This window comes from Anomalospiza imberbis, chromosome 6 (genome assembly GCF_031753505.1).
Source record: "Anomalospiza imberbis isolate Cuckoo-Finch-1a 21T00152 chromosome 6, ASM3175350v1, whole genome shotgun sequence".
NCBI classification, from domain to species: Eukaryota; Metazoa; Chordata; class Aves; order Passeriformes; family Viduidae; genus Anomalospiza; species Anomalospiza imberbis.
The window spans coordinates 3,474,865-3,500,966 of record NC_089686.1 but is presented as its reverse complement, the minus strand read 5'-3'; the positions used below and the strand labels follow the sequence as shown (position 1 = coordinate 3,500,966).

Here is a 26,102-nt window from a genome sequence, read left to right as displayed (position 1 = left end):
ACAGGGCTGTGGATGTGGGTGGGACATGGAACCAGCCCCTGGATGGGGACACAGGGCTGTGGATGTGGATGGGACATGGAACCAGCCCCTGGATGGGGACACAGGGCTGTGGATGTGGGTGGGACATGGAACCAGCCCCTGGATGGGGACACAGGGCTGTGGATGTGGGTGGGACATGGAACCAGCCCCTGGATGGGGACACAGGGCTGTGGATGTGGGTGGGACATGGAACCAGCCCCTGGATGGGGACACAGGGCTGTGGATGTGGGTGGGACATGGAACCAGCCCCTGGATGGGGACACAGGGCTGTGGATTTGGATGGGAGGAGGAACCAGCCCCTGGATGGGGACACAGGGCTGCGGATGTGGATGGGAGGAGGAACCAGCCCCTGGATGGGGACACACGGCTGGGGATGTGGATGGGACATGGAACCAGCCCCTGGATGGGGACACAGGGCTGTGGATGTGGATGGGACACAGGGCTGTGGATGTGGATGGGACACAGCCCCTGGAGGAGGACACAGGGCTGTGGATATGGATGTGACAAGGAACCAGCCCCTGGATGGGGACACAGGGCTGCGGATGTGGATGGGACACGGAACCAGCCCCTGGAGGAGGACACATCCTCAGAAGTTGGGTTTCTGTGGGAAAGCCACTGGGAATTAGCCCATGGGGAGCTGGCATTGTGCCACTGCACACCAAGCTCCTCTCTGCTGTTTTCCCAGGAACATGGAACTGCTGAAGCTCATGGAGTGGTTAAGCTTAGGACAAGCAAAGGGCTGTTCTGCGGACGGTAGACACTGATTTATGGCATGAGGGATGCTGGCATGTGCTGAAAATGGAACTGGCTGCTTAAACAGAACTAGAGAGATGGGTTTGGGATGGAAAAATGATGTGCCATCAAAGATGGTCCCACACCCTGCTTCAAAGGGTGACCTGGGACCTAAAATGCACTGACTGAAATGATTTCCTTCCCAGCTGTTACCTGCAGTGTAGCATTTATCCTCCTGACATCAACATGGTCTCACAGTGAGGAACCTGGGAGGGGAAGCCTTCCTCTGTGACATTCAAAACCCCATAGAGGGACACCTCCACGATGAGGCGTCCTCCACGGAGAAGGCAATGTGACAACAAGCAGGTATGCAGGGTTCTGCAGGTTTGGGGGTCGGTGGTGACACCCCACCAGGGAGGGGGGCCCTGCAGGTGTCTGTGCTGCAGCACAGCGCTGGGCCTGTGGTAACATTTTTCATCTGTAAAGGCTTCAAACGCTTGGCCACATCGAGACCTGCTTTATTCAGCACCTACAACCCAACAGGAGCTGTGCCACAGCCTTCCCAGCTGATGTGCTCTCCTCCCAGCAATACCTGGTCCATAGTCCTTGTCCCCTTCCCTACCAGTGAGACACTCAGGAGCTCATTCCCATGCTGGGACATCCATCTCATGGTGTGGGTCCAGAAAGTCCCACACTGTTCAGTACCACATGCAAGCCAAGGATTGTCCATGACTTCTTCCTGAACCAAGGCCTCATCACTGGAAGGGACAGGGCAGGAGGGACCTTGGTTTGGTTCCCTAAGGCAATCCATACATCTGCCGGAAGTCTCCTGCTGCCTGGGCTGGTCCCAAACCCACCTTGCGTCCAAGCAGAGGATGCAAACAATCCCAGCGTGCTGCATCCCGCTCACACTCTCCAAATCCCAGACACACATCGGGATTCACGTGTCAATGAAATTCCTCAAGTGCTGCGCAGGAGATCAACCCCACACCAAACATGGGGAAAAGCAATTACTGAGCACAGATGGGCTAAAATTCACCGTCTTCCAAAAGTTCTGACATGCAACAGTCCCAAAGTCTCCTACCAGCACCCTCTTAAGCTGATTTCTGTTTAAAATAAATAAAAAACTTCTTAGCAAAAAAAAGCCCCATTTCCAGCACAGGCTCAAATTTCAACATCATTTTAACACAAACCCACACCATTCTAGTGACAGCACATTAAAAGTCTCCCTGATCCCACATCCCCATGGGACACCTGCCTTTGGCACGCATCCATGCCAATGGCAAAGCCCACAGGGATACTTCTAGAAGAGAGATGCAACTTCACATAGACATTGAACCCTGCAGGAAACCCATCTCCAACCTCTGCAGAAGCAGCTCTTTGCCTTTGCATCAGCCTGTCGGGATCATGCCTTAATTCTGGGGAGAGTGATGGTCCCAGAGCCCCCCTGCCAGCAGAGATGGCAATCCTGGGAGCAGGCTGGGGAGAAGGAGCCACCCCAGGACAGAGAGAGTGTGTTGTGTGTGGTGGAGCTTTCCCCCTTCCCACAGGGAAGAGGCAACCAGGAAAGCGCAAGGACATCCAAGGTGATTTCATGGTCCTTGGAAAGTCAAACTTCCCAAAGCTCTCCACGGATGGGTGAACCACCTGCCTGCAGAGCTACTCTTTAATCAGCAATTACCAGAAGCTAATTGCAAAGTCATGGCACAGCTGTCAGGAAATTTAGAAGGAAATCAACTCACCCTGCCATATTTACCCACAGGACACCTTGGACAGACTCCCATCGGAAACCCCTGGGTCTACCAAGACCTTCCTCCTGGTGCTCCCCAAGCTGTGCCCCAGGAATCACAGAGTCCTGGAATGGTTTGGGTTGGAAGGGACCTTGAAGATTATTTAATTCCAACCCCCTGCCATGGGCAGGGACATGGGAAGGGACAGACAGACAGACAGACGGGCTCCATGGAGAACCAAGTGTTCCTATCTTCCCCTGGAGAAACCAAGAGCTAGGATAAAGCCAAAGCCATCTATCTTCAGCATGCAGATAGAGGGAAAGAAAAGAAGTGGGAGGAGACATAAGACCATAAAGATAAACAGAAAGGAAAGAAATAGGTGACACTGGGGGAGATAAACTGGTAAGGCAGATGGGGATCTGCCATGGGTTCCTCACATTCCAGATCCCGTGGGTCTGGATCCTCCTGGATGCCCCGGAGGGCGTTCAAGCAGGAACCAGCTGACCAGGAGCAGGGGTGACACCCAGCCACAAGAGCCTGCAGGCACTCAGGGAGACGTGGCTGCAATTCAGAGAATGGACTTGGCAGCCGGAGCAGCCGGCCTGGATGGAACACGAGGCAGCCCCATAAAAATGCACCAAGTTGTGCTGTGTTTCTGTAGGAACAAGAAACGGCACGATCGGAGTGCAGGGAACGGGCAGTCCTCTCTTTTTTTTTTTTTTTTTTTTTTTTTTCAGGAAAGCTGTGGGGATACAATGGGTCATATGCAGCCCACAGTGCTTTGTTATATGAGGACGATGAGCTACACAGCCACAGGAATGCTGTCTGGAGGCAAACAAGCCTCTGCTCTGCTTCCAAGTCCAGTTTTTGGGCAACACACCTTCAATAAAACACAGACTTTTTGGAAAAAAACCTGGCAAAGAGAAGCAGGAACAACCCCAAGTTTAGAAAACATCATCTGGGAAGGCAGTGGAATGGTTCAGCCTGAAGAAAACCCAGATGAGGGGAGGACACAGCAGGCATAGACACCAGAGGTTGTGAACATCTGCTCTGCACGTCCCTGGACACGGGGGACAAAACCATTTGGCTGAGTCAGCAATGGGGGAATCATGTTTGGAAGTCTGGAAAGGGACAGCCCGAAGAAAGGTGGACATATCCCAGCTGCACACAGCAGCAAGGGGATGTGTTAATATGTGGGGGTGATTTAATTGATCATTGCTCGTGGACAGCCTCTGGCTTTTGTGGCTTTGGCCACACAGGTTGATTGCACAGCACTGGGAAGTTCCTATCCATGCAGATCCCAGAGCTGCAGCTGTGGATCACAGGGAGCCAAGCTCCCCATGGTCTCCTCCCCAGCTCCTTCTGCAGAAACCTGGAGAAATGTAGTGTTAAACAGCCCTTCCCTAGAAACACTTGCTCCCAAAAAGTTCTCCCTGGCCAGACAGACTGCAGGACCCGACCTGCCTCTATTACATTCCCTAGAACCATGAGGGGTTTTTCATGCATTTATTTCATGCACATCAAAGCCATCCAGAGCCAAGCCAAACACAGTCCCACATCATACAGATTTATCCATATCTCAATATCTCAATTTGTCTGTAATTAGACTAAAATCAGACCTTGTGACTGTTAAAAAATAGTTATTTCCCTATTCTGATACACCACTGGTTTGCACACAATCGAGCTGCTTTGCATTAATACGAATTGGAGTTGTTTAAATCAGTCTGAGAGCTGCAGGGTCATCTTCAGTCTGTTCCCAGGAACACACACTCCATGTGTTTGCCCAGTTTTTAGCTGTTTATTCCTCCTCAGCCTGAAGTTTGCTCTGCATCTTTGACTGCAGCAAGTGGGGTTCATTTCTGCCTAGTTTACCACCAGAATCACATATATTCATTGCCAAAATCTCTGTGAAATGTAGGTATAACGGGAAAGCCAACCAAAACACGCAGGTTAAATTCACTGCAAACAAGAATCCCAAGCCAAAACTTCCCCAAATACTTGGTGGGTACCAAACACTGCAACGGTAAATCACACATGGCTTGCTAAGCTTGCTCTAAGCTATTTTTCACTGGCATAAAAAAAAAAAAAAAAGACAAAAAAGAGCACCACTCGCATCCCAAAGCCACAGGCAATGGAAAAAATCCAGCTTTTTGGAAAGCTGGCAGCTCACGGGATTTTGGGGCAAAACCAGCCCACCGGCACCCAAGTGCAAGACGTCAGATCAGGACCAGCTGCTACTTAAAAGAAAACCCAAGGCATTCCCCTAAACCTAAATTCCTGAGCCGGGAAGCAAACGCCGGGAGGCCCCGTTTGGCCACGAGGATCCTCGCCCAAAACCGCCAGGCGAGAGCCCCGCGCTGCCGGGAGCACGGGCGGCTCTTCCCCTCCTGCCTCTGGGTGCTGGGGGGGTCGGGGTCTGGTTTGTCACTCACCTTTCATCCCACTCCCTTCCTCCTGGAATGTGTTACGAGCGGAAGGCTGATCTTCTAAATGTTCACTCCCACCACTTCCCGAAGAGGCTACACTGCTTTGTGGAGACAGGGGGGCATGATCGGAAGGGATGCACTGGGGTCCTCTAGCTCGTAAGTCCTCATGAGACATCCATCCATGTCCTAGAGGCTGGTTTGGCACATTCATGGGTGGGGTAAGGGACACAGAGCGTTTCAAAGGGCTGTGGTGTGTCTGGCCTGAGAGAACTGAAAAAAAAAAAAAAATAAAATCAAAGAGGTTATTCCCCCCTCGCGGCACGGGATGCAGCAGAGTCCCCCGAAAAAAAAAAAAAAATCAAATGAAATTGTAAAATGTGTGGTGGTGGCTGGCCATGGTGCCTGGCTGATGGCTTTGCAGCACCCCTGAGCCCTACCCTGAGCTCTCTGCTTTGCCTCCTGGGAAGCAAAAAGGATGGGAGTACCTGCAAGGAGATGGGGTCACACGAGCTACGCTGGGCTGCTCAAGGGAAGGTGTTGTGTGGATTCCATCTTTAGGGAAATAACATCAATCGAGCAGTTCTGGAGCGTAAAAATCCCAGGATGGGGATGTCCTCACAGAGATCCAAGGGAAGCATCTCTGTCTCTCCCTTTGGGTTAGGACCTGGCTTGTGCTCCGAAGCAGGAGCACTTACACATCTCCCCAAATCACTGCAAGGGTACTTCTCATCCATAGGAATGTCTCAGCCTTGTTGAGTCCTACTAAAATCACAGGATCATGGGATGGTTTGTGTTGGAAAGGACCTTACAGATCTCATTCTAACCCCCTGCCATGAGCAGGGACACATTCCACTAGACCAGGTTGCTCCAAGCCCTGTCCAACCTGCCCTTAAACACTTCCAAGGACTACCTCTGTTTTAAGTACTGAAAAAAGCATTAAAACATTGCTCTGTTTGCTTAACAAAATTCCAGTTCCATCACTCAGAGTCACTAAACTACTGGTCTAGCCATAAACACAGTGTATGTAATTTAACATGCAGATTTAGGATGCAAACCAGGGAAAATTTCCCTGCTCTAGGAAAACCTGAGGGCAGAGGGATTAAAATGACCTTTCAGCCTATAAGAAACAGAAGCAAAGACTTTTCAATTTTTCTTTCCAAACCAAATTTTCAAACCGTACAAAACCTGGGGGAAATTCATTGTTCTCATGGCTTTTCCATCTAAATCATCAAAGCCCTAAAGCTCCTTAATCCCCTTTTTGCACTTACAGCAGTTCACCAAAACCACTCAGGCTCCTCTCCATGTTATTATTTAATATAAACGAGTCTTGGTGGAAAACCCCCAGCCAGGTGCACTGTGCTGCAAAGGTTAAGCCAGGCTTAATTCCCAGCTCAAGCCTGGGGGAAAACCCACCATCAAAGCCAGCTTGCTGACCAGGAGCATGAAAATGAGGCAGTAGTGGGGTTACAAAAGGAGGAGAGAGAGAAACACCAGAGCACATTTGCATTTATTAACCACCTGCAAAAAGCAGCTGGTACCACAGGCAGCTGCTGGATGAGGCCAAAAAACCTGTGGATTTCTGTAAAGTTTAAATAATTCCTACTTCTGAAAGGGCTTTCTTGTGCCAACACACAGCACTAACACCACGCTCTGCAGGGAAGCACTGGGGTGGCTTATGGGGAAGAATTTATTCCCTTCCCATTTAAAAACTATACAAACATCTTCCAGAAGTCTCTTGGCAGAAAAGGATGTCAATGAGATCCTGAGATTGTTTCCAGAGCAGTGTTATGCTTTCTAAAGCTGTGATGTGATGCATCCGGATGGGGAAAGAGATGGATTTCAGAAGGTCTTGGGCAAGCTTTTTCAGCTCTTGGCTTTGCAATTGTACCCCCAAAATAGCATCTGCAGATGCCACATCACCCTACCAGGAGAAAAACATATTTAGGATTTAAAACCCCATAAATATAGGGGGAATTATAGGGAAAAAATGGATAAATTGGTTAAAATGCATCACCAGGGCTGAGCATTGGCTCCGCATCACCCAGAGCCCTTCTGTGCCTGCTGCCCCCAGCTATGGTCACTCTGCCATGGGGGAGAGAATTCACCCTGAATTTGTTGTAGGAAAAACACTGATTTAGGAAATATTTGTGCCCCTCAGATGAAGGAGACATGCAGGAGAAGGGCCAAGGAGCACTGAGGTTAATCGTCCCCTTTCAGGAGGCCAAGGGCTGCTCTGCTAATCCAGCTCTCACAGGGTGTGTGTGTGCAGACACTGGTACCCAGCAGTGCTTGCTCCACCCTGCACACAAGAGGGTATTTTTGGCATAAATCCAGCCCAGATTCCTTCACGAGCAGCAATACCCCTGCAAACTGCTGCTCTTCCATCTTAATTTTATGTCCCCTAATTAGAAGCCGGTGTCGGCTGAAGGAGAAATAATGAACTCCAAAGGATGGCCAGGGACAGTGAGAACCCATCCAGTGCACCAGACAAAAATCAGTTCCACTCCTTTCCCTGAGATAACGCAATGCTGGATCCAAGAGAACACGTTTTACTAAGCCAGATTTTTACTGAACTGTGAGTCAGTTCACCCAGCCCCTGAGATGCAGCAGGGATAATCCCTCTGCAAAGGATGCTGCAAGTCCCCAGCTCCCTGAAACCACCCCAGCCACTCTGGGGACCAGACTGAGATGATTTAAGGGCTCTTAGCACTGGCCTAACTTTAGAGACTGCTTTTTATTGCTGATAATGTGGTTTCTTGCAAACCCTCTAACCCATTTCCATCAGCCCTAAAAAAGCTGAGAATCCTGGGATGGCACCCCTCTTTTACTCTGTAATCCCCCAGGAGATTAATAAATGCCCCTATTTATTATATTTATTAATAATATTTATTAACTGCTGCTTGTGGTCACTCCCTCAGCTTCTTGAAATAAGAGGATGTAGCTAATTATTTCCAAAGTGTCAGTTTATTGTAGGTCCTGCCCTGAATTTGACCATTCTGTGTGCTTTTTGGATGGTCCGAGGTGAATCCAGGGCTGCTCCTGGCTAAAATGAATGGTCCACGTGGGCTCTAACTTCAGCAGGAGAAAACCAAGTGTGAGTTTATCACCTTAAGCTCATGCCTCCTTTTCTTTTACTACAAAAAACATTAAGCTTTCATTTAAAAAGGAAATCTAAAATGTTATTCTGGGCCAAGATAAGCTCCCAGGAGGTGGGTGGGCACGGCTGCCTCTCTGAGTGCTGCGAGCTGGGCAAACAAAGAGGGGAAACCACCACTCCAAAGGGCATCCCACGCTGGCACACACATCCCCACTGGCTTTTAAGTGTGCCCCACTTCTGGTTTAGAAGTGTTTTCCTGCCCTTTAGGTGCTGCAAGACTCTACACAGGCACTGCCTGGTCCAGCTCCTTCCAAACTGGCGTCCAGTGGGACAGGGGTGGGAGCAGATCATGGTTTTCTCTGGAGTAAGCGGGCTGGTGTTGCCCCTTTGCTTGGCTCTGAGCAGCCAGGGCTGTGCTCAGCCCACACCAGACCAGGTTTCCTTGCAAGAAACCTCTCCATGATTTCCAGACTGGGATCAAGCTCAGGGTAATATTCCCAGGTTAAAAAAAAAAAAAAAAAGTAGAGGATGGAGAAGAAGTGATGGCAACCAAGCTCCCCATGACAGGAGGCAGCTGCTGGCCACGCTGGGAGCATCCCTGTGGGACCAACCCCTCCTTCCCAGGCAAATCTGGATTTATCTCAGACCAAACCCTGGCTGGGGTGGCAGGCACCACAACACACTTATAGAAACTCTGAGGCTGCAAGTGCTCTCACCCCCTGAAGCCTTGGGTTTGGGATTTTTCTCCTCCCCCTCTCTTCCCTTTTGAAGTGGTGCTGCCTATTTTGGGAGGCAAGGGCTGATTTCAAGAGGGTTTTTGTTCGCTGAGGACCATGTGGAACAGTGTCAGACATTTGTGTTGTGGTTTCTCAGGGTTTTGGGCCAATTTTTTTCAGCCTGAGAAGGGAAAAGCCACCCATTCCTGTAATTAGAGCTGAGAAATTGGGCTCTGCAGGCAGACTTTCCTCCACACAGCATGGGACAGCTGAAAAGGTGCTCACTCTCCCTCTGCCCTTCATGAAATCTAGCTTAGAGTGCTGCAAAAGTCCTTGAGAGGAGACACGTGTGAGGGTTTCCAGTGAGAGCTAAACCCACCACTGGGAGTATTCAGAATGTCTCCAGTCCCCACCATGCCCCTGATACCCAAAGGACCAGCACAGGCTCCTCACATCAGGTTACAATTCCAAATAACATCCTCCCTGTGCCTGCAGAAAGGAAAAAGCACTGCAAGGTGCATACTGAACTCTTTGGGACCTTCTTTTGTTTTTTTTTAGTCTAAAAATGGCACTTTTTGGCTGCAAAGTTGTTTATGGTGCATCCTCAGGCAGAGCTGGTCTGCTGGTAGCTGGAACAGCAGCCTGACCCCAAAAAGTGGGGATGTTTTTAATCCACACAAGGTTTTGTGCAGCCTGGAAGCTCCCCCATGGAGAGGGAACATTGAGCACCCCCCTGACAAAGCAAACCCCAAGCTCAACTCAGTCCTCCCCTCTGCCTCCTCCTTGCTATCCCAGTCACGACACATCCTCTCCTCCAGGAAGGCTTCCCTGTGCTGGCAGACCAGTGCCCAGGGCTTTTCCAGCTTTTCTCTGCCCAGAACCCTTGGAAAGAGCTGCCAGTGGGTCACACTGCCCAGCTGGCACCCAGCCTCCTTCCTGGGCACCTCATTCACCCGCTCCCCACGCTGCCCCAGGCAGCTCCAGCACAGCCAGAGCAGAACCTGTTGGAACATTTTTCAGCTCAACATCCCCTAACCCTTGGAGCCTCTTCTTTGTGCCTTTTTTTCTTTAATCTCTCCTTGTTCTGTGGCTGTGACTTCAACTGTGTTTGTAGGAGCTGGATAATCCATGTCCTGGCCTCTGAACCATGGGCTGACCTAACCCACGAAGGGGTGAAATTCAGGGTCCTAAATGCAAGAAGCCACTGGGGAAAAGGAGAATAGTGGTATTAGGAAATTAGTGGTATTAACCTCTGCATCAGGAAAAAACCCCATACAAGCAGAGTGCTGCCTCGAGCAGAGAAATGGGAAGAAGCACAGACTGCAGAAAAGACTGTCGAGCAAACCTTTTTTAAGAAATGGTGTTTTTAAACACAGTTTCCTGTTGAAGAAACTGGACAGAGAAACAATAACCCCTTTGTTGCTGCTCTCTCGAGCAGCGCATGCGAGGCCCCATCCAGGCTCAGCGGGGAAGGAACCCTCACAGGGGCTTTTGAAATTCCCTGCATGGCACAAACACACGTGGACCTGCTGTCTGGCTCCAGCAGGAGCTGCTGTGGCTGTTATTTACTCATTTGTGTGGCAGCAGGAGCGGGGCTGCAACTAAAGATGTGTAAATTCAGACCCTGGTGGCTCCAGCAATCCGACGGGATGCGTTTCTGGAAGGAAGCCCAGCTTGTCTCACCAAGCAGCAGGAGCACAGGAGCTGCTTTCAAGCTCCTTCACAGAATCCTGGGATGTTTTGGGTTGGGAGGGACCTTAAAGAACATCCAGTCCCACCCCCTGCTATGGGCAGGGACACCTTCCACTATTCCAGGTAGCTCCAAGCCCCATCCAACCTGGTCTGGAACACTTCCAGGGATGAGGCAGCCACAGCTTCTCTGTGCCAGGGCCTCAGCACCCTCACAGCCAAGAATTTATTCTTTAAATTAATCTGTATCTCCCCTCTTTTAATTTAAAACTTATTTTAAATAAGTTTTAAAACTTACTATAAATTTAAAGATTTCCCCCTTGTCCTATCACTATTAGCCCATGTAAGAAATCCCTTTCCCTCTTCTTTATGAGCCCCTTCTAAAAGTACTGACAGGTCCTTGCTTCCCACTGGAGCATTCAGCAAGGTGGAAGCAAGACAGAATAGATGTGAATCCAACCAGGATTTAACTCACAGACAAAAGAATGCAAGGAATGGTGGCTCAGGGAAGTGGGAATGGGTGGGGATGGAGGATTAGGGGTCTGTTGCAAGGAGGTGCTGCCCTAAACCAAGGAGTCTCCTGGGGTAAACACAATGCCCCAACGTCCAGGCCAATAAATGCATTTTTTTTCTTTTAAACTCATACACAAACTACAGAAAATCACTGTTTGTCCCTGGGGAATCCCAGTCCATTAATATCAAATGCTGCTGTGCTGAACCAAGCCTCCCTAATTATCCCAGAAAATAGCTTTTGCTATGGGCTCCTGGGAGAAATTCCTCCCCTGCTCATGAATGAAGCCAGATAAACAGCGCTGGGATGCAGAAACTCTCCTTCCCAATGTCCTTTTCCACCCAAAAGGGATGTCCAAGAACACTTTCTTTGCTCAAGTAGCAGCCAGGGCTCCCCACTGCCTCAGTCCCTGGTCTGAGGAGCATCTCCCTGCTGAGACTTCCAACAGCATCTGCTTCCACCACACTCCAGATGGAGAAACCCCTCCACCACTTTTACAACCATTTCAGGAGGCCAGCCTGGAGGATGTGCATCCTTTACACAGCAAGGGGCAACCAGTGGGAAACTGGGAGTGAGAAACAAACGGCCCTAAACCAGTCTGGTGAAAGGGGTGAATGCCAAACCTCTGGAATTGCCCCAAGAAACTGGGATCCAGTAATCCCCAGAGTCATTAGAAGGCTGTGGAGTGAGAGCAGGGAGGCAGAGTGTCTTTAGCAGTGACAAAATACATAAGGACAGTGAGAGTCTCCCATGATGTACATGCCACTGCCATCACCCAGACTGAAACAGACCTGCAGCCTTTTCCATCCTTGCCAACTCATTTTGGATTTTCTCCTCCCTTGGCCCTTTTTAGCCACTTTCACTCATTCAAAAAAGCCACCTACTCTCCCCCTCTCTTGTAGGCCCCATGGTACAAATTTTGCAAGACAAATTCCTCAGTGTTTCAACCTTCCTCTGGCCTCCACCTCTTGGGAACTCACACACCCCATCCCGAGAACCTTCCCCTTCCATCTGGGCTCGCCATGTCTTATTCCTTCTCTTTCAAAAGCACAAAATCTTACCAGCTCCAGGAGAAAAGAGAATCCTCCTGGGTCTCCAAGACCACCAAGGGGCAAACACAGTATCCAGCTCCCCCCCATCATGAGAAGATGCAAAGGATGGGACACCCCATGACAGGGGGAATGGTTTCTCACTGACAGAGGGCAGGGTCAAATTGGATATTGGGAAGAAATTCTTCCCTGTGAGGGTGTGAGGCCCTGGCACAGGGTGCCCAGAGCAGCTGTGGCTGCCCCTGGATCCCTGGAAGTGTTCCAGTCTAGGCTGGAAAGGGCTTGGAGCAACCTGGGATAGTGGAAAGTGTCCCTGCCCATGGCAGGAGGTGGAACTGGATGTTCTTTAAGGTCCCTTCCAACACAAATCAGTCTGGAATTCTAAAATTCTATGACTCCCAAATCCTGAGCCATGCGATTCTCCCCAGCAATCCCCAGCAGCAACGGGACAGCCACGGCTGGTATCATAAACCAAGTATTCATTCTTTCCCATTACTGCTCCAAATTAGCTCAGCTCAGCTCAGCTTTCCACCTCCTCTACATACCCACAACAGATGCATCCTAAAAATCTGCCTTCATCATCCTCCAAAACATTCCTGATTGCTCAGATATTGCCTCGCATTCGAGTTATGGCACAGATCCCCGCGCCAGCTAACACGAGACCGCATTGCTCAGCAAACAGGGGGGACTATGGTTACAAGAAAACATCAAATCAGAACAACCAGCCTGAAATAAAATTGCATAACCGATGGGAACAGCAAAACTTGAGGGGAAAATAAAACAAAATTTAGGAAAAAAAAACAAAACAAAAAAAACCACCAAAAAACCACAGCTTCAAGGCTGCCAAAAAACTGAGCCATTGATTACAGTGCATTTGATCCATTTGCATGCAGAGAGCTTTGCTTTGGAGCCGAGATGGAAACAGTCTTAATATAGCTGGGGAGAAAATATCCTCCTTGCACTCTCCTAACTGCACTTTGATAGGAAGCAGCCACAGAGCAGATGGTGCCTATATATAATCACCAGACCTATTATCCCAGCCTCTTTTAGTAATTTGAAGGATGTGATAACCACAAGGAGAGCAGCAAATATTCCCCCTCCCTCCCTCCCTTCCCCTGCTAATTAAAATATAAAAAAAAGGAAAAAAAAAAAAAGAAAAAAAAGAAGGAAAAAAAAAAGGAAAAAAGGGGGAGGAAGCTATAATTATGGTAACGAATAAAAGAATTTCCAAATGAAGTAAATAACTATTTTGTGCACTGCTCCTTTAAACCAGAAGTCAAAAGTTAATTAAATAGCAGCGTGTTACTGAGTCAGGAGAACACAGAAAGTCCCAGTGCAGTGGGGAAGGAGACGAGATGCTCCAGATGAATCCAAATCACAGCACTCCCATCCCTCCTCCGTGCCCTCCTGCCACTTCTCTGCAGGTGCTGTGTGATGGTGGGGGGAAGGAGAGCTCATCTCTTTCCCTTCCTCTACTTGCCAAAGCCTGGGGCTGCACAGATTCAAAGGATGAGCAACGGGAAGGGGATTCTCTCCAGGGGTTTCTTGCTGCATTGAAGATGCTCAGGAAAACATCACCAATGTGATTTTAGTGATGCTTTGAGAGAAGGCTGGGGAATGGTGGTGGTCACGGAGAAGAAAGAAAGGTTTGAGGAGGGAATTACTCGTCAGGCCCTTAACAGATGTAAGTTAATGGTGGAGGTGCTGAGGAACATCCCTGGCTCCCAGACGCAGCCCTCAGTCCCCTGCTGATGGCTCCAGGGGTGATACAAAGTGCAGAGAGGAACCCACAGGTGCTCATGGGGTGATGGGAAAAGCAAAGCTTCCCTTGGGAGAGCACCCAGCTCCCACGCACTGCGTGACCACAGCTTGCCGTGGTCTGTGCCTGTATCCGACAGGCACCAGGGCAGCTGCAAAAATACACCCAGGTCTAGCAGGGTCCATCCATCAACAGAACCTCCCAGAGAGAGGAGACTGCCGAGGGGTCTGAGAGAATTACTGGGGCTGGCTGACTGCTCCACAACCCAGAGAGCATCAATCACCTGCCCTGGCGGCTTCTGCACCGCTTCCAGGCCAGAAGCAGCATTAATTGGTGACAGGAATCCCAGGGACTGTAGGATACAGACAAAACCATTGCTGCTGCTTCCTAACATCCATCCCCAAGACACCCAGACTGCTGTATGGAAAGTGGAGGTGGCATCAGAGCCACAAGATTCAATCTCCCCCCCATCCCAGCTTGCACGTCAAGGATAGCGTCCTACCCTCCCATCAAGGGACAAGTAACACATCAACAGCAAACCACGGCAGGCATTCCCTGCCCTGAGCACCTACAGTTGGTGATTGCACTGGGATTTCACAAGCTGAGAGGGTGGGAACATCCCTGGGTGCTGCTGGAATAGAGATTCCCAAATTAGGTGGCCTCGTTCCAGCCAGGAAGCTGCAGAGCTGCTCTGTATGTGAATTTGGGAGCAGTGCTCTGTGAGAGCACAGAATCACACAAGATGCACAGTTGGAAGAAACCCAAAAGGATCATCAAATCCAGGTCCTGGCCTTGCACAGGACATCCCAAGAATCCCATCCTGTGCCTGGGAGTGTTTAAATACTCCTTGAACTCTGTCTGGCTTGGGGCTGTGACTACTTTCCTGGGAAGCCTATTCCAGTGCCCAGCCACCCTCTGGGGGAACAGCCTTTTCCTGATACCCAACCTAAACCTCCCCTGACACAGCTTCACACTGCTTCCATGTGTGAGTACAGACCAAACCTTGCTTAAAGAAGCTCTGGAGGAAGGAACTGTGTGATCCCAGAGGACACATGTGTGACATGCCCACTTTGGGGACAGCCACATGTCTCTGGCTGGAACTCCGTGCTCCCTCTCCTCCTCCCCATCCATGCACACCAACCACCACCTGCTCCATGGCTTCCCCAACCCAGGGCTTAGCCAAACCCAGGGTTTGCAAGGGCCTAGGCAGCCCAGAGCACATGGACTGTTTACCATCTGGTGTCACGAGGGCTGGTTTAGGAGCACTCACATGTGTCTGTATTGACCACACACGGTTATGAGCCATCCTTGGTATCACCACCTGCTGCAAGTCACCACTGAGCCCAGCCTTGAGGTCTGCTCTCCTCTTTCCTTTTGGAGACCCTTCTGCCTTTTGGTGACATCTCTGCCTCCAAGCATCGTGGCTGATGAGGGGTCAAGCAGAGCCACAAGATCTATCCTGCTGCCCATGTGAAAATCCACTAGCCAGAGCACGCCCGTGGGAAACGTGTTCCCTTCGCTGCCTACTCACTCTGCTTGGCAAGCAGGGATCCCTCACTTGCTCCACACCCTGCTACAGCAGGACCAGCACATCCCAAAAGCTGTAGGCTGCACATATGCCCCGTGTTGTCACTCATTTCCCACCTGAGAGCAGAGCGGGCACGGCAGTGAGGACCCTGCTCTGTCTCTGTGCTGTCTGATGCCTCAGGTGACATCAGCTCTGCCTTGCTAACCCCATCCCCTCAGAGCCATCTGCATCCCCCCAGAGCTATCCACACCCTCCCTGAGCCATACATATTCCCCCAGAGCCATCCACACCCTGCTAGAGGCATTGGAATCCCCCTTGAGCCATCCGTGTCTCCCAGAGCCATCCCCATCCTCCAGGGCCACCTGCATGCCCTGAGAGCCAACAGCTGCTGGTAAGAGACTTCTGCCCCACGGCTGCAAGGATGGGCAACCCTATGAGCAAAGCTACCTGTGATCTGCAAGTTCCAAATGAATAAAACAGGAGAATCACTCTTCCAGATATCCTGAGCACAGTGCTCTTCAGTGGCTGATGGGTTACTCTAAGTCACCCTGCGAATCTGTCTTTTCTTCCCTCCCAGTGCAGGTTATGATGTTTGGAAGACAAGAAATAGGCTGATGTGTGTCAGGCTGGAAACCCTGTGGAGATGACTGAAGGTGGGATCTCAGCATCACATGGACCTTTGTCATTCAGCCAAAGAGACAGTGAGAAAAGAGATCCTTTGGGAGCAAAGAAGTGAAGGGAATGTGCCAAACAGGCTCAAAGGAGGATCCAAACGAGCAGGGGCAGCTAACCTGAAGTTTCAAGGTTAGAAAAGGAAGGGACACTGGCTATAAAGCACACTCAAGAGCAGGGGCAGATCATTCCCAGATCTTTTCTTGCTGACACCTCAAAAGGACATTGCTCTCGTTCTCCACCACCACTTCCATCTCCAGTGCTTGATGGCCTCCAGGGTGAGGTGGGTGACCACTCGTCTCGCTGGCTGAGTGATGGTCTGCAGACCAGGGACAAAGAGCTTTGAATTTATAGAGGGGACAGAAAATCTGTATCTGCTGTTCAGTGCTGGAGTAGAAGATTACAGATGGACTTGATGATCTTCAAGGTCTTTTCCCAACCTAAGTGATTCTACATTGTTCTCACTCCTGTTTGCTGCTGTATTGATGTACATGGATTTCAGCAAATAACTCTGCTCACACCTGATCTTCTCATCCAACAGTTCTGATTTCAAGCTACAGGATTAGCAAGATTTTGTAGCACTGGGAACCTGACAAAGTGTGAGACTTCTGGAAGCCTTCTCTGTCCATTGTGTGTGACACTAGAGGGCATGAGCAAGACAACAAATGCCCTTGTCTGCCACCACTGCGAAGCTCAAGTGCAATAAAGGCCAACGAGCTTTTCTCAGTCTATCAGTAAAAGAGAAGAAAAGCAGACGTGAGAGGTGTCCCCAGCTGGCAGGATGAGTGCCAGGGTGCCAAGTCTCAGCAAGGCCAACTGAGCAACAATTTTCTGAAGGCAATTCCAAAAGCTAATTTGCAAAAACAGGACATTTGTTTGCTTCACTGCTGTAACCTCACTAAGACTTCTTCATTTTCTCATGACATGTTTTGCTAAGTCTGCATGGGAGGAAATGTCTGTGTGAGGCAAACACAGGCTGAGGACACACAATGCACTCCCTTCAGTTGCTGCTGAAATCTACACAGAGGACAACGACTCTGAAGCTGCCCATCAACCCAACACAGATCAGGGTGGTCCTGTGGGTTAAAACACGCAGCTATCCCATTACCAGCTCAGTTTGGATACCAGGTATGGCAACAGGGCTGTCTCCAGTGGTAGGCAGCGAGCTGTTGCACAGCAGGGTAGGGGAGGAAGAGTCAGGAAACCCACACTCTGTTCATGGCAAGAGCTTTTTTGGTGCTGTTTGTTCCACCTCAGTTCCCTGATGACTCAGGGAGAGCTCCAGGACGTTCATCTGCCCTCTCACTGGCGATTCCATACCTGGAGCAAATGTTGGCAAAATCCTGCAAGCCATGTCACGCACACATGTTCTGACACACAGCAGCTGCAGATCTGCCTGTAGGGCAGGATCACAGAAAGACAGAATCGTTTGGGTTGGAAGGGACCTTAGAGATCACCTAGTGCCATCCCTTGCCATGGGCAGGGACACCTTCCACTATCCCAGGCTGCTCCAAGCCCTGCCCGATCTGGCCTTGGACACTTCCAGGGGCAGCCACAGCTTCTCTGGGCAACCAGTGCCTTACCATCCTCACAGGGAAGAATTTCTTCCCAACATCCAGTTTAACCCTGCTCTCTGTCATTTTGAACCTGGGCCGGGGTGCATGGAAGGAAGAACCCTGATTTACTTCTCTTCAGCTCTAGGACAAGCTGGAGATTTTTCTTTTTCAGGACAAGGAATTTTTACAGTGAGTACTTCTCCTCCCTTGCTCTGCTTGCTCTCCTCCTTATAGACAAACACCACCAGTTTTCTGGCAGAGACTCCCATGGGAAGGGTGTAGCAGGCCTGAGCACCCGGCATCTTTCCCATTTTTGCAGGAGAGGAAGGGTGGCTCCAGACTGGCAAGAGCTTTGCTGGTCCAAGGACCTCTCTGCTCCCTCTCAGGGGGACCCAGGCAGTGCAGTGACACTGAAACACCAAAGAGTGCAACATCCCTCCAGTAGGAACACAGTGCCAATGCCCGGGATTCCCGATCTGCAGGAAGGTCTCTGACTGTATCTGACCCTCACTGACCTGTGACTTTATGGTCCAGATGCGACCAGTGCATCTGCAATCCTCCTCCTCAGCACAGCTAATGACAGACCCTCCTTTGCCTCTGCACAGATTCCCTTCCATGAGGGTGGAAAACACAGGGCTAAGCTGTGCTTCCATCTGACAGCAAATCCTGTCGTGCCATCAGACCGCACTCGGGTGGAGCCAGTTACAGGGGTAGGGAAGGAGCTGGAGCCCCCACTCGAGAGGCTGTTGGCAGCTTTGAAAACAAGCTGCTTCCCTCTGTCCTTGCAGAGTTTCCAGGCCGTGTCTCCATCACAAAGGCGTTGTGCAACCCCAACATTTTGCAACTGCTGCCTGACCTGGCCACAGAGCCAGGACTCCAGGCTTCACCCCGTCCCCCACGCCGGAGCAGCTCCAGCCTCCTCCCTGCCTGTGCTCCCGAGCCCATGCCAAGGCTGTCTGTACTCCTAGCATGCTAAAGCTTGGTTTAAAGTTGCATCTCAAGCTTTGCAGGAATTGTTGATGCAGTGGATGGGAAGGAGAACATGAACATCACAGAATCCCAGAATGGTTTGGGTTGGAAGGGACCTTAAAGCCCATCTGGTTCCACTCCCCTGCCATGGGCTGGACACCTTCCATTAGACCAGACTGAAGGCTCATCCAGCCTGGTCTTGAGCACTTCCAAGGATGAGACAGACACAGCTTCTCTGGGCCAACTTCCATTGTTTGGTGTGAGACCGTATCCTCTGATAACTCCAGAACCAAATTCGTCACTTAGAACACTGGTCCCACTCCTGGAGCATCATTAGTGTGGTAAATCCAGAGTGACTCCTTCAGAACATTCCAGACTCACCTCCTGTAACATCTCCTCAAGCCCTGGCTAAACCTTTGCTGACCCCTGTCAGTGCAGTTATGGGAGAGCCGGAGATGAACCAATCCTGAACCAAATCTCAAAACTGGAGTCTAGGTCGAGTCAAAGTCAAGGACAGCGCAAAGCAAAACATCATATGAGCTTCAGCCACCCATATTGAAGCCCTGTGCCATGACAGCATTAAATCTCATTGTGCCACAGCAGCAGAAGAACGTAGCTCAGGCAAGATCACCACATCACTGTTCTGGAAAAGACTTTGCCCCATTTTGGTGTCAGGAACAGACAGTGCCTTTGCAGGGATGGGTCAGGGAAGGTTGTGCCCTGCAGGGTGTTGCTGGGTTAAAGCCTCTGCACAGATAAACACCTCTGAGCAAGAGGGAGAACTTAAAACTAATAACAACACTAAAACCTAAACAAACACTAAGGAGTCGAGGGCTTTGCTCTGGCATAAAGATTAATAAACATATCGATTGAGTCAAGGGGCTGGGACAAAGGCTGACAGCCGTGTTTATTTTTTAGCATCTATCTGTGGACTTACCAGGCTTTTGCCCAAGCCAAATATTGTGTTAAGGAAGTTTATGAACTGACACATGAAGTGTGGTTGGGTCACCTCCAGCTCAGCCCACGTTGTCTGAGCTTGGTGCCACCAAAATATGTCTGCAGGAGTTACAACAGCTTACCACGTGGGCCTAAACTATCACTAGCAGAGGATGATGCAGCCAAGCAAGTGGCAGAGATTGAGGAGGAATTCAAGCAGAAGACTGGGTAAAGTGTAGGGCTGTTGGCAGACCCACAGGTGCTCCTGTCCCAGCTGCTGCTGAACACACCGAATTCAGAGAGAATTTAGGAAAAACCCCAGCACCGCAGCAGCTCAGGCACTGCTGAGTAGTTCAGCTACTGCCTCAGTTTTGGCATCTTGTGCCAGTACTTGGGGACCACAATGGGCAAGGGGTGGGTCAATGCTTCTGCTGAGAGCTAAGTCTGAGCACAGAAAGGCTCAAAAGTCCACCAAGAGGTTTATGGAAAGGGTCTTTCAAAACCTATTGCATCTTGCAAAGTTCCAGCTATTGTCAGTGATCAACCTGCTGCACCCACCACACCTCCCTGCTTCCAGATCCTGACATGAGGAGCCAGACCCCTTCTGAAGCCTCTGTTTCCATGGTGTGCAAAGCCTCTGAACCACCAGGCGTGCAAAAACCACATGGAAAACCCCCAAAAAAATAATCCTTGGAGAGGTTTAACAGACTGACTGCAAGTAGATTAATGGGGCTTTTCTCACCCTGCCCCCTTGTTAGACCCTTCCCATGCAGCTCAGTCACCCAGGAACAGCTTCATAGCACAGGGTCTGGCCCTCAGAGAAGCTGAACATCACACAGTCCCACAGCAGCAGGAGCTGGGGGCTTCACAGATGGGGGATTGGATGGGAATGATTAGGTTTAGAGTCTGTGGAGAAGCTGAGACCTTCTGCTAAATCCCCACCGGCTTGCAAGGATGGACACAGCAGAGGCAAGGACCAGGGTGCTACAGCAATACACCCAGAGCTGTGTTTCATATCCCTGTTGATTTGAAACACTACTTTAACAAAAAGCAATTCTTACAGGAGAGAGAAAAGCCCAGAAGCCTTAAGTGACCATTTTAAAGCTTTTAGCTATTTAATTGTGGCTTTCCACACTCTGATACAGAAACCAGGGCTGCTGCCACAAGAAGCCTCTCCTCCCCAAAGTGCTCTCTGCATCCCTGATTTCTAGGAGATGCTGTTAAAGCATCTTGGAGAGACTTCTGAATATCTCAGAGTGAAGGACGACATGCAGCCCTCCAGGTGGACATGATGGCAGTCACCCAAGGTGTGACAGCCCTCCACAGAGCAAGAGGGTGGGCAGGGGAGCCTTTGAATCCCACTGAGAAGATGCTGCATTCCTGCTCTCCCAAAGAAGCCTCACAGGTATCAATGGCTGCTTTGAACACTAAATCTTCACACAAAAATCAGTCACGGAGCTCTCCATGTGTCCAAGCCTTGGGTTGGGCTCTGCACCATCCATCAAAGCCTGGCAAGGTCTCCGTGGGAGAAGAACCACCCAGCTCTCCTGGAAAACAGTGAGGACTGTCCATCTAAACTCCTCAATCACCACCAGCCTCACACCTCTGCCCTGCAAATACAAGGGAATGTTTTCAGATACCCTGAAGATGGTGGATTCCAGCTCTGCTTCCAAAACTTTTGTCTGCACTCAGGGTCCCAATCCCATTTCTTCTCAGTAAGTCCTCAGCACACTTTTGGACTTGCCTCAAGGCCCCCAGCTCACTTTTGGACATGAAGCTTCAGTTTCCTGCTTGCTTTAGCCACTTTTGAAACATGAACTGTAAATCTACGCAAAGCTGCATGAAACACAAGGGGATCCCTTCAGTAACACATATTTTTTGCTCTTTTTCTTACTCTTTGCTGTTTTTCCCTCCTCTCCAGCTCCCAGGTCTTTAAAATCCCACAGCACTAGAGGAAAAAAAAAAAAAAAAACCAACAGGGCAAGCAGGAAATAAAAAAAGCAGGTGAGGAAAGGAAAAAGAAAAAAAAAAAGGTGTTTTCTATGGCCCAGATGAGTTTAGCCCCTCTGCTAACCACGCCAAAGCTGCAATTCCTAGTGGGATGGGGGGACTGTCCCCAGAGCCTCCCGTGGCTACTCACTGGTGCTTGTGCTAGTGCCGATGGTGTTGATGGTGGTGGGGACGGAGGAGGAGGAGTAGAGGGGCAGGTGGCCGTTCTCGCAGGCCAGGTTTTTGTCCTGCCAGCTGGAGGCGCTGACGCTGATGCCGGAGTCCCGAGAGTTCTGCCACCCGTTGAGTTTGTCGTCGGAGTTCTGTCTTTGGTGATAGTAGTGAGCCTGCCCGTAGTCCACCGAGTCCGAGCGGCCGCGGCCCTGCCCGCCAAAGCTCCCCGACGTGCGGTCCTCCAGGTGGTTGAGCCACATGGCCAGGGCGCTCCTGTCCTCCAGGGAGGTGGCGGGGTGTATCAAGGCGTAGGACAGCAGCTGCCTGCTCTCCTCGATGTGCTGGTTGTGCTCGATCGAGTGCGCCAGGATTTTGGGCAAGAGTTTCATGTACTCGACTTTCGCCTCGATGTTGCCGGGCTTCAGTAAAGGCAGGTGGGTTAACAAGAGGGAGATCACTTTATCCTTGGATTCCTGTTGCCACTGGTTAATGATTCCTGTTGAAGGAATAAGGAGGGGGAGGGGGGGAAAAGGAGGTTAACGAGGAATTGAAAAACAGAGGTAATAAAGAAATAACCGGGCTCTGGCAGGGTAAATACAACATGCCAAAGGGATTTCCACATGTGTGGTACCGCAGCATGAGCATCTCCCTGGCAAAGGGGTGCACCACCCTCCAAAACCATTGTCAGGGCAAAGCGCGCCAAACTGGACACCAAAAGTTACCAGATGCCCCTGAAAATCATTGAAAAAACCAAACTACACCCAACTCAATGTGGGAAATGCATTTATAGCCATTTTCCAACTCTACTCTACTGCTGTTGCTCTTATTTTGAGCCAAAATCATGATTTGGCCCAAATTTTTCATATTGTTGCAGATTACAGAAAATACTACACAAAAGCACTCAGTGGATAAGGCTAACCTTTCAAAATAACTTGGCTGGAAAATTGAAAAGGTCAAGATTCAAAGGAGATAACACAGGAGAGAACCACAGAGGGAAGAAGTTTTCCGGCAGGAACACAATCATTCAATCAGGGTGTTGGTGCATCCACCAGCCCAAAAGGAAAGGAGGGAAGGGCTCAGCTGCAGCAGCCCCAGGGCTCCTGTTCCTCTGTTAGACCACAGCAAATAGGAGAGGTTTCAGAAGACAAGGGAAAAAAAAAAAAACCAAAAACCTAGGGGTTAGATTTAAATATGCAGAAGGAAAAGTCAGGGAATTACAAACTGGTCACTTAACTCGAACTCCTGGAAAACTGATGGAACAAATAATGAAACAACCTATTTGTAAGCACTTAGAAGATAACAAGATGATAAGTGACTGCCGACACCCATTTGTCAAGAGCAATTTGATTTCCTTCTGTGACAGAGCAACTGGTCTGTGAATAGCTGGAGGAACAGGCAGTGCCATATATCTTGATATTCATTAGGTGCTGTGCACATGGCTCCCTCAGCAGCACAGCAGAGAGAAACTGCTCTAATGTGGGCACACAACTCATCTGAAAAACATATGGAGGGAGCTGGTGCTGCTGATTCACTGCCAGGCTGGGAGGATTTGCTGGGCAAGGAGACCTGTCCTGGGCCTGGCAGCACCCAGAATGCCATTGGTGATAAGGGTGATGTGATAAATGTGATCAACATGCAGGTATCATGCTAAGAGAAAGGAAAACACTCCAGGAAACTGGACTAGAGATCAGACAGGGTTGAGGATTTGAAGGGGTGGCATGAAGCTGTGTCAGGGGAGGCTTAGGCTGGAGATCAGGGAAAGGTTCTTCCCCCAGAGGGTGGTGGGGCACTGACCAGGCTCCCCAGGGACTGGTCACAGCACTAGCCTGCCAGAGCTCCGGGAGAATTTGGACAATGCTTTCAAGCACAGGGTGGGATTGCTGGAGTGCCCTGTGCAGGGTCAGGAGTTGGACTCGATGACCCTTGTGGGTCCCCTTCCAGCTTAGGATATTCTATGCTTCTATGAGATTTGGAGAGATGTGAAAGAACATCTGCATTAAGCAGGTGCAAACATCTGCACGCGGGTGGGAACAAAGGGCTGTGCAGCACGAGGTGGGCAAGAGCCTGGCTTGGGAAGCAGCACATCAGTCAGATACCATGCTGCACAGAAAAGCTGCACCAGCCAGCCTGACACCTGGCTGAGAGGTGAACACGGGCATGGACAAGCTGCTCTCCACGTCTGCTGCTGCCCAGGGCAGTGGTGGAGTCACCAGCTCTGGAGGGATTTAACAGCTGTGAGGATGTGGCCCTTGGGGACAGGGGTCAGTGGTGGCCTTGGCAGTGCTGGGGGAATGGCTGGACTCCATGGTCTTGGAGGGCTTTTCCAACCTAAACAATTCTGTGATTCTGTGACTTGAACTGCAGCAAAGATGAATGAGGCGGGACATGATGAAACTGCCCTCTGTAGGGCAGGATGGCCTAGGACATTGTGAGATCTCCATCACCAGAGGTTTCTCTGAAGAGCTGATACAAACTCTGAACACCTACCAAATCAACCCAGATCAGCCAACTGACACTTCCCAGCCCCAGGGCAGTCTCTCCTCCCTCTGTAAAGCCTTCAAACTTCCAGCCCTGTCTTAGGCTGTGCTACAGGAGCCAGAACTGAACTGTGTGGTGGAGAACACTCCCTCCTGCTTGCTTTAAACACAGTGCCCAAAACGTCATCGGGTGAAACGCTGAAAACATCCCCCAAAACTTTACATCCTCTCTCCCTGCCTGCTGTCCTCAATGCATTCCAGACAGGAAGCTGCTCTAAATCACTGGTTATCCCTATAGCCTCTGTGTGCTTTTGAGCTAGGGTAACTGAACCCACACCACCGAAATGCAGATCCAGATCTCCACCTCTAGGATCATTCATCAGGTTTGCTCTTGGGAAGGCACAGGAGCAAACCAATGTCCAGCTCAGGACATTCTGTGACCCAGGAATTGGACTCTACGATCCATGTGGGTCCCCTCCACCTCAGGATATTCCATGATTCTATGATTCTGCATGACCCATGCTGCCAGCCGGCAGCTAACCCAACCCTCCCACCACCCCTGAGCCAGAAGAGGGCTGTTAAAGCAGCACCTTCTCCCACTCAGGACCAAACTCTGCCCATCAGTTTCCTGACACGACTGCGGCGGTGAGCAGCACTCACCCCTCCAGATTCACCCTCCCAGTTCCAAGGCATGCAACTGTTTTAATAGGAAGCCACTAGATGGCTTGCTGGAAACGCTGGAGACTCTCCCTGGAACTTTCTGCACTGGTATTTACTTCTCCACGGAGCTCCCCCTCCTCCAGAGCCACTTCCTGAGCCAGCCACAGCGTGCCCGAGCCGTCCTGTGCCGAAAGGAGCAAGGGACACGACGTGGCACAGCTTTGGTGGAGAAGGAACTGCTGTATTGCAGCAGAGAGGACTTTTGGTACTCTGGGTGTGCTCCTTTGCCTGTGGGAATGCTGTGAGGTTGTTTTGGTGCTAAAAAAAAAGGGATTTGGGAGAGCAACACTCAGCATAAGTGATGCTGTAAAGGATACACGAGTGTAGCGGGACTCAAGGCCCACCAGAGCATATCCATATTTTCCATATGCAGATGTCCCTGCTCCAGGCAAGGCTTCCTGTTGGGATGAATCTGATTTATCTGTTCCCTCTCTCTTAGTCAGCTGCCTGGTGAGTTGAAAACATGTCTTATTTTCTCCCATCCTCCTGCAGAGAGGGATGGCACACCCCGATATTTTATCATCGCTCTCATGGTGGTTCAGCAGCACTTTCAGGCTGGCACAGCCAGACTCCAGCCTGGCACCAGCTGGGATTCTGTAGCAGCTCAGATAAACTGAGAAATCAAAGATCATTAAAAAAAAAAGGCCTGCAATGCACTGCTCAAAGAAGTTAATGCCACTTAAACATAGGAGCAAAATACACATAGAAAAAGCCGAGTCTGGTGTAAACTGGGTGCAGGAGAGGAGGAGGAGGAGGAGGAGGGAGGCAGGTGGCAGCTGGGTTCCTCCTGCTCACATGGGGGAGAGCTGAGCATGAAGGTCCCCACTGGGGAAACACAGGATGGCGCCAGAGCTGCTACTTGGGAACTTTGCCTTGGACCTCCAAGAGATTTGGGGGTTTAAACCACAACCCCAAAAGATGGAGCACTGACCCAGAAGCCTGTGGCTGAAAAAGGGCTGGGTGGCTCTGTCCAGGCAGGAGCTGGTCTCCTTCTCAGCCAGCAGCAGGATGTGCACAATTAAACAAAAATGGAAAATAATTAGATCTGAAAGAGGTTTGGCTCTCTCTGAGATGGGGCGGAAGGTCAGGCTTAATCCTATCTGCCAGAAAAATAGAGGGATCTGGAGAGGGCAGTGCAGGAGAGGGAAAGCTGGAGCTGCCTGTGGGCAGGGGGAGAGGGGTTGGCAACACTCCACAGTCCCTCTCCACGCTCTCCCGGAACACAGGAGCCCCCACTTCAGCCCCTCACCTGCTCCCATGCACTCCTGGCCATCTGGGATCTCTTATCCTTTACTGCCAGAACAAGCACTCTGGGGCAGCTGAGATTAGGATG

The 26,102-nt window shown here is 50.4% G+C and overlaps 1 protein-coding gene across 5 annotated transcripts in view; it reads right to left on the bottom strand.

The window, feature by feature from the left end:
* The window catches only part of SAMD4A (sterile alpha motif domain containing 4A), a 97,738-nt gene that overhangs the window by 14,486 nt on the left and 57,150 nt on the right, over positions 1–26,102 (bottom strand). For 3 of the 5 annotated variants that reach the window (XR_011000400.1, XM_068194898.1, XM_068194897.1), the window contains exons 3-4: positions 21,550–22,068; positions 4,934–5,197 (exon numbers count right to left, since the gene is read on the bottom strand). Coding sequence is in view for 3 of the 5 variants with exons in the window: in XM_068194898.1 (XP_068050999.1) it covers positions 4,934–5,197; positions 21,550–22,068 (783 nt within the window). In the remaining 2 variants the exon portion in view is untranslated. The remainder of the gene's footprint in view (positions 1–4,933; positions 5,198–21,549; positions 22,069–26,102) is intronic. The other 2 variants (XR_011000401.1, XM_068194899.1) reach the window with 1 other exon arrangement.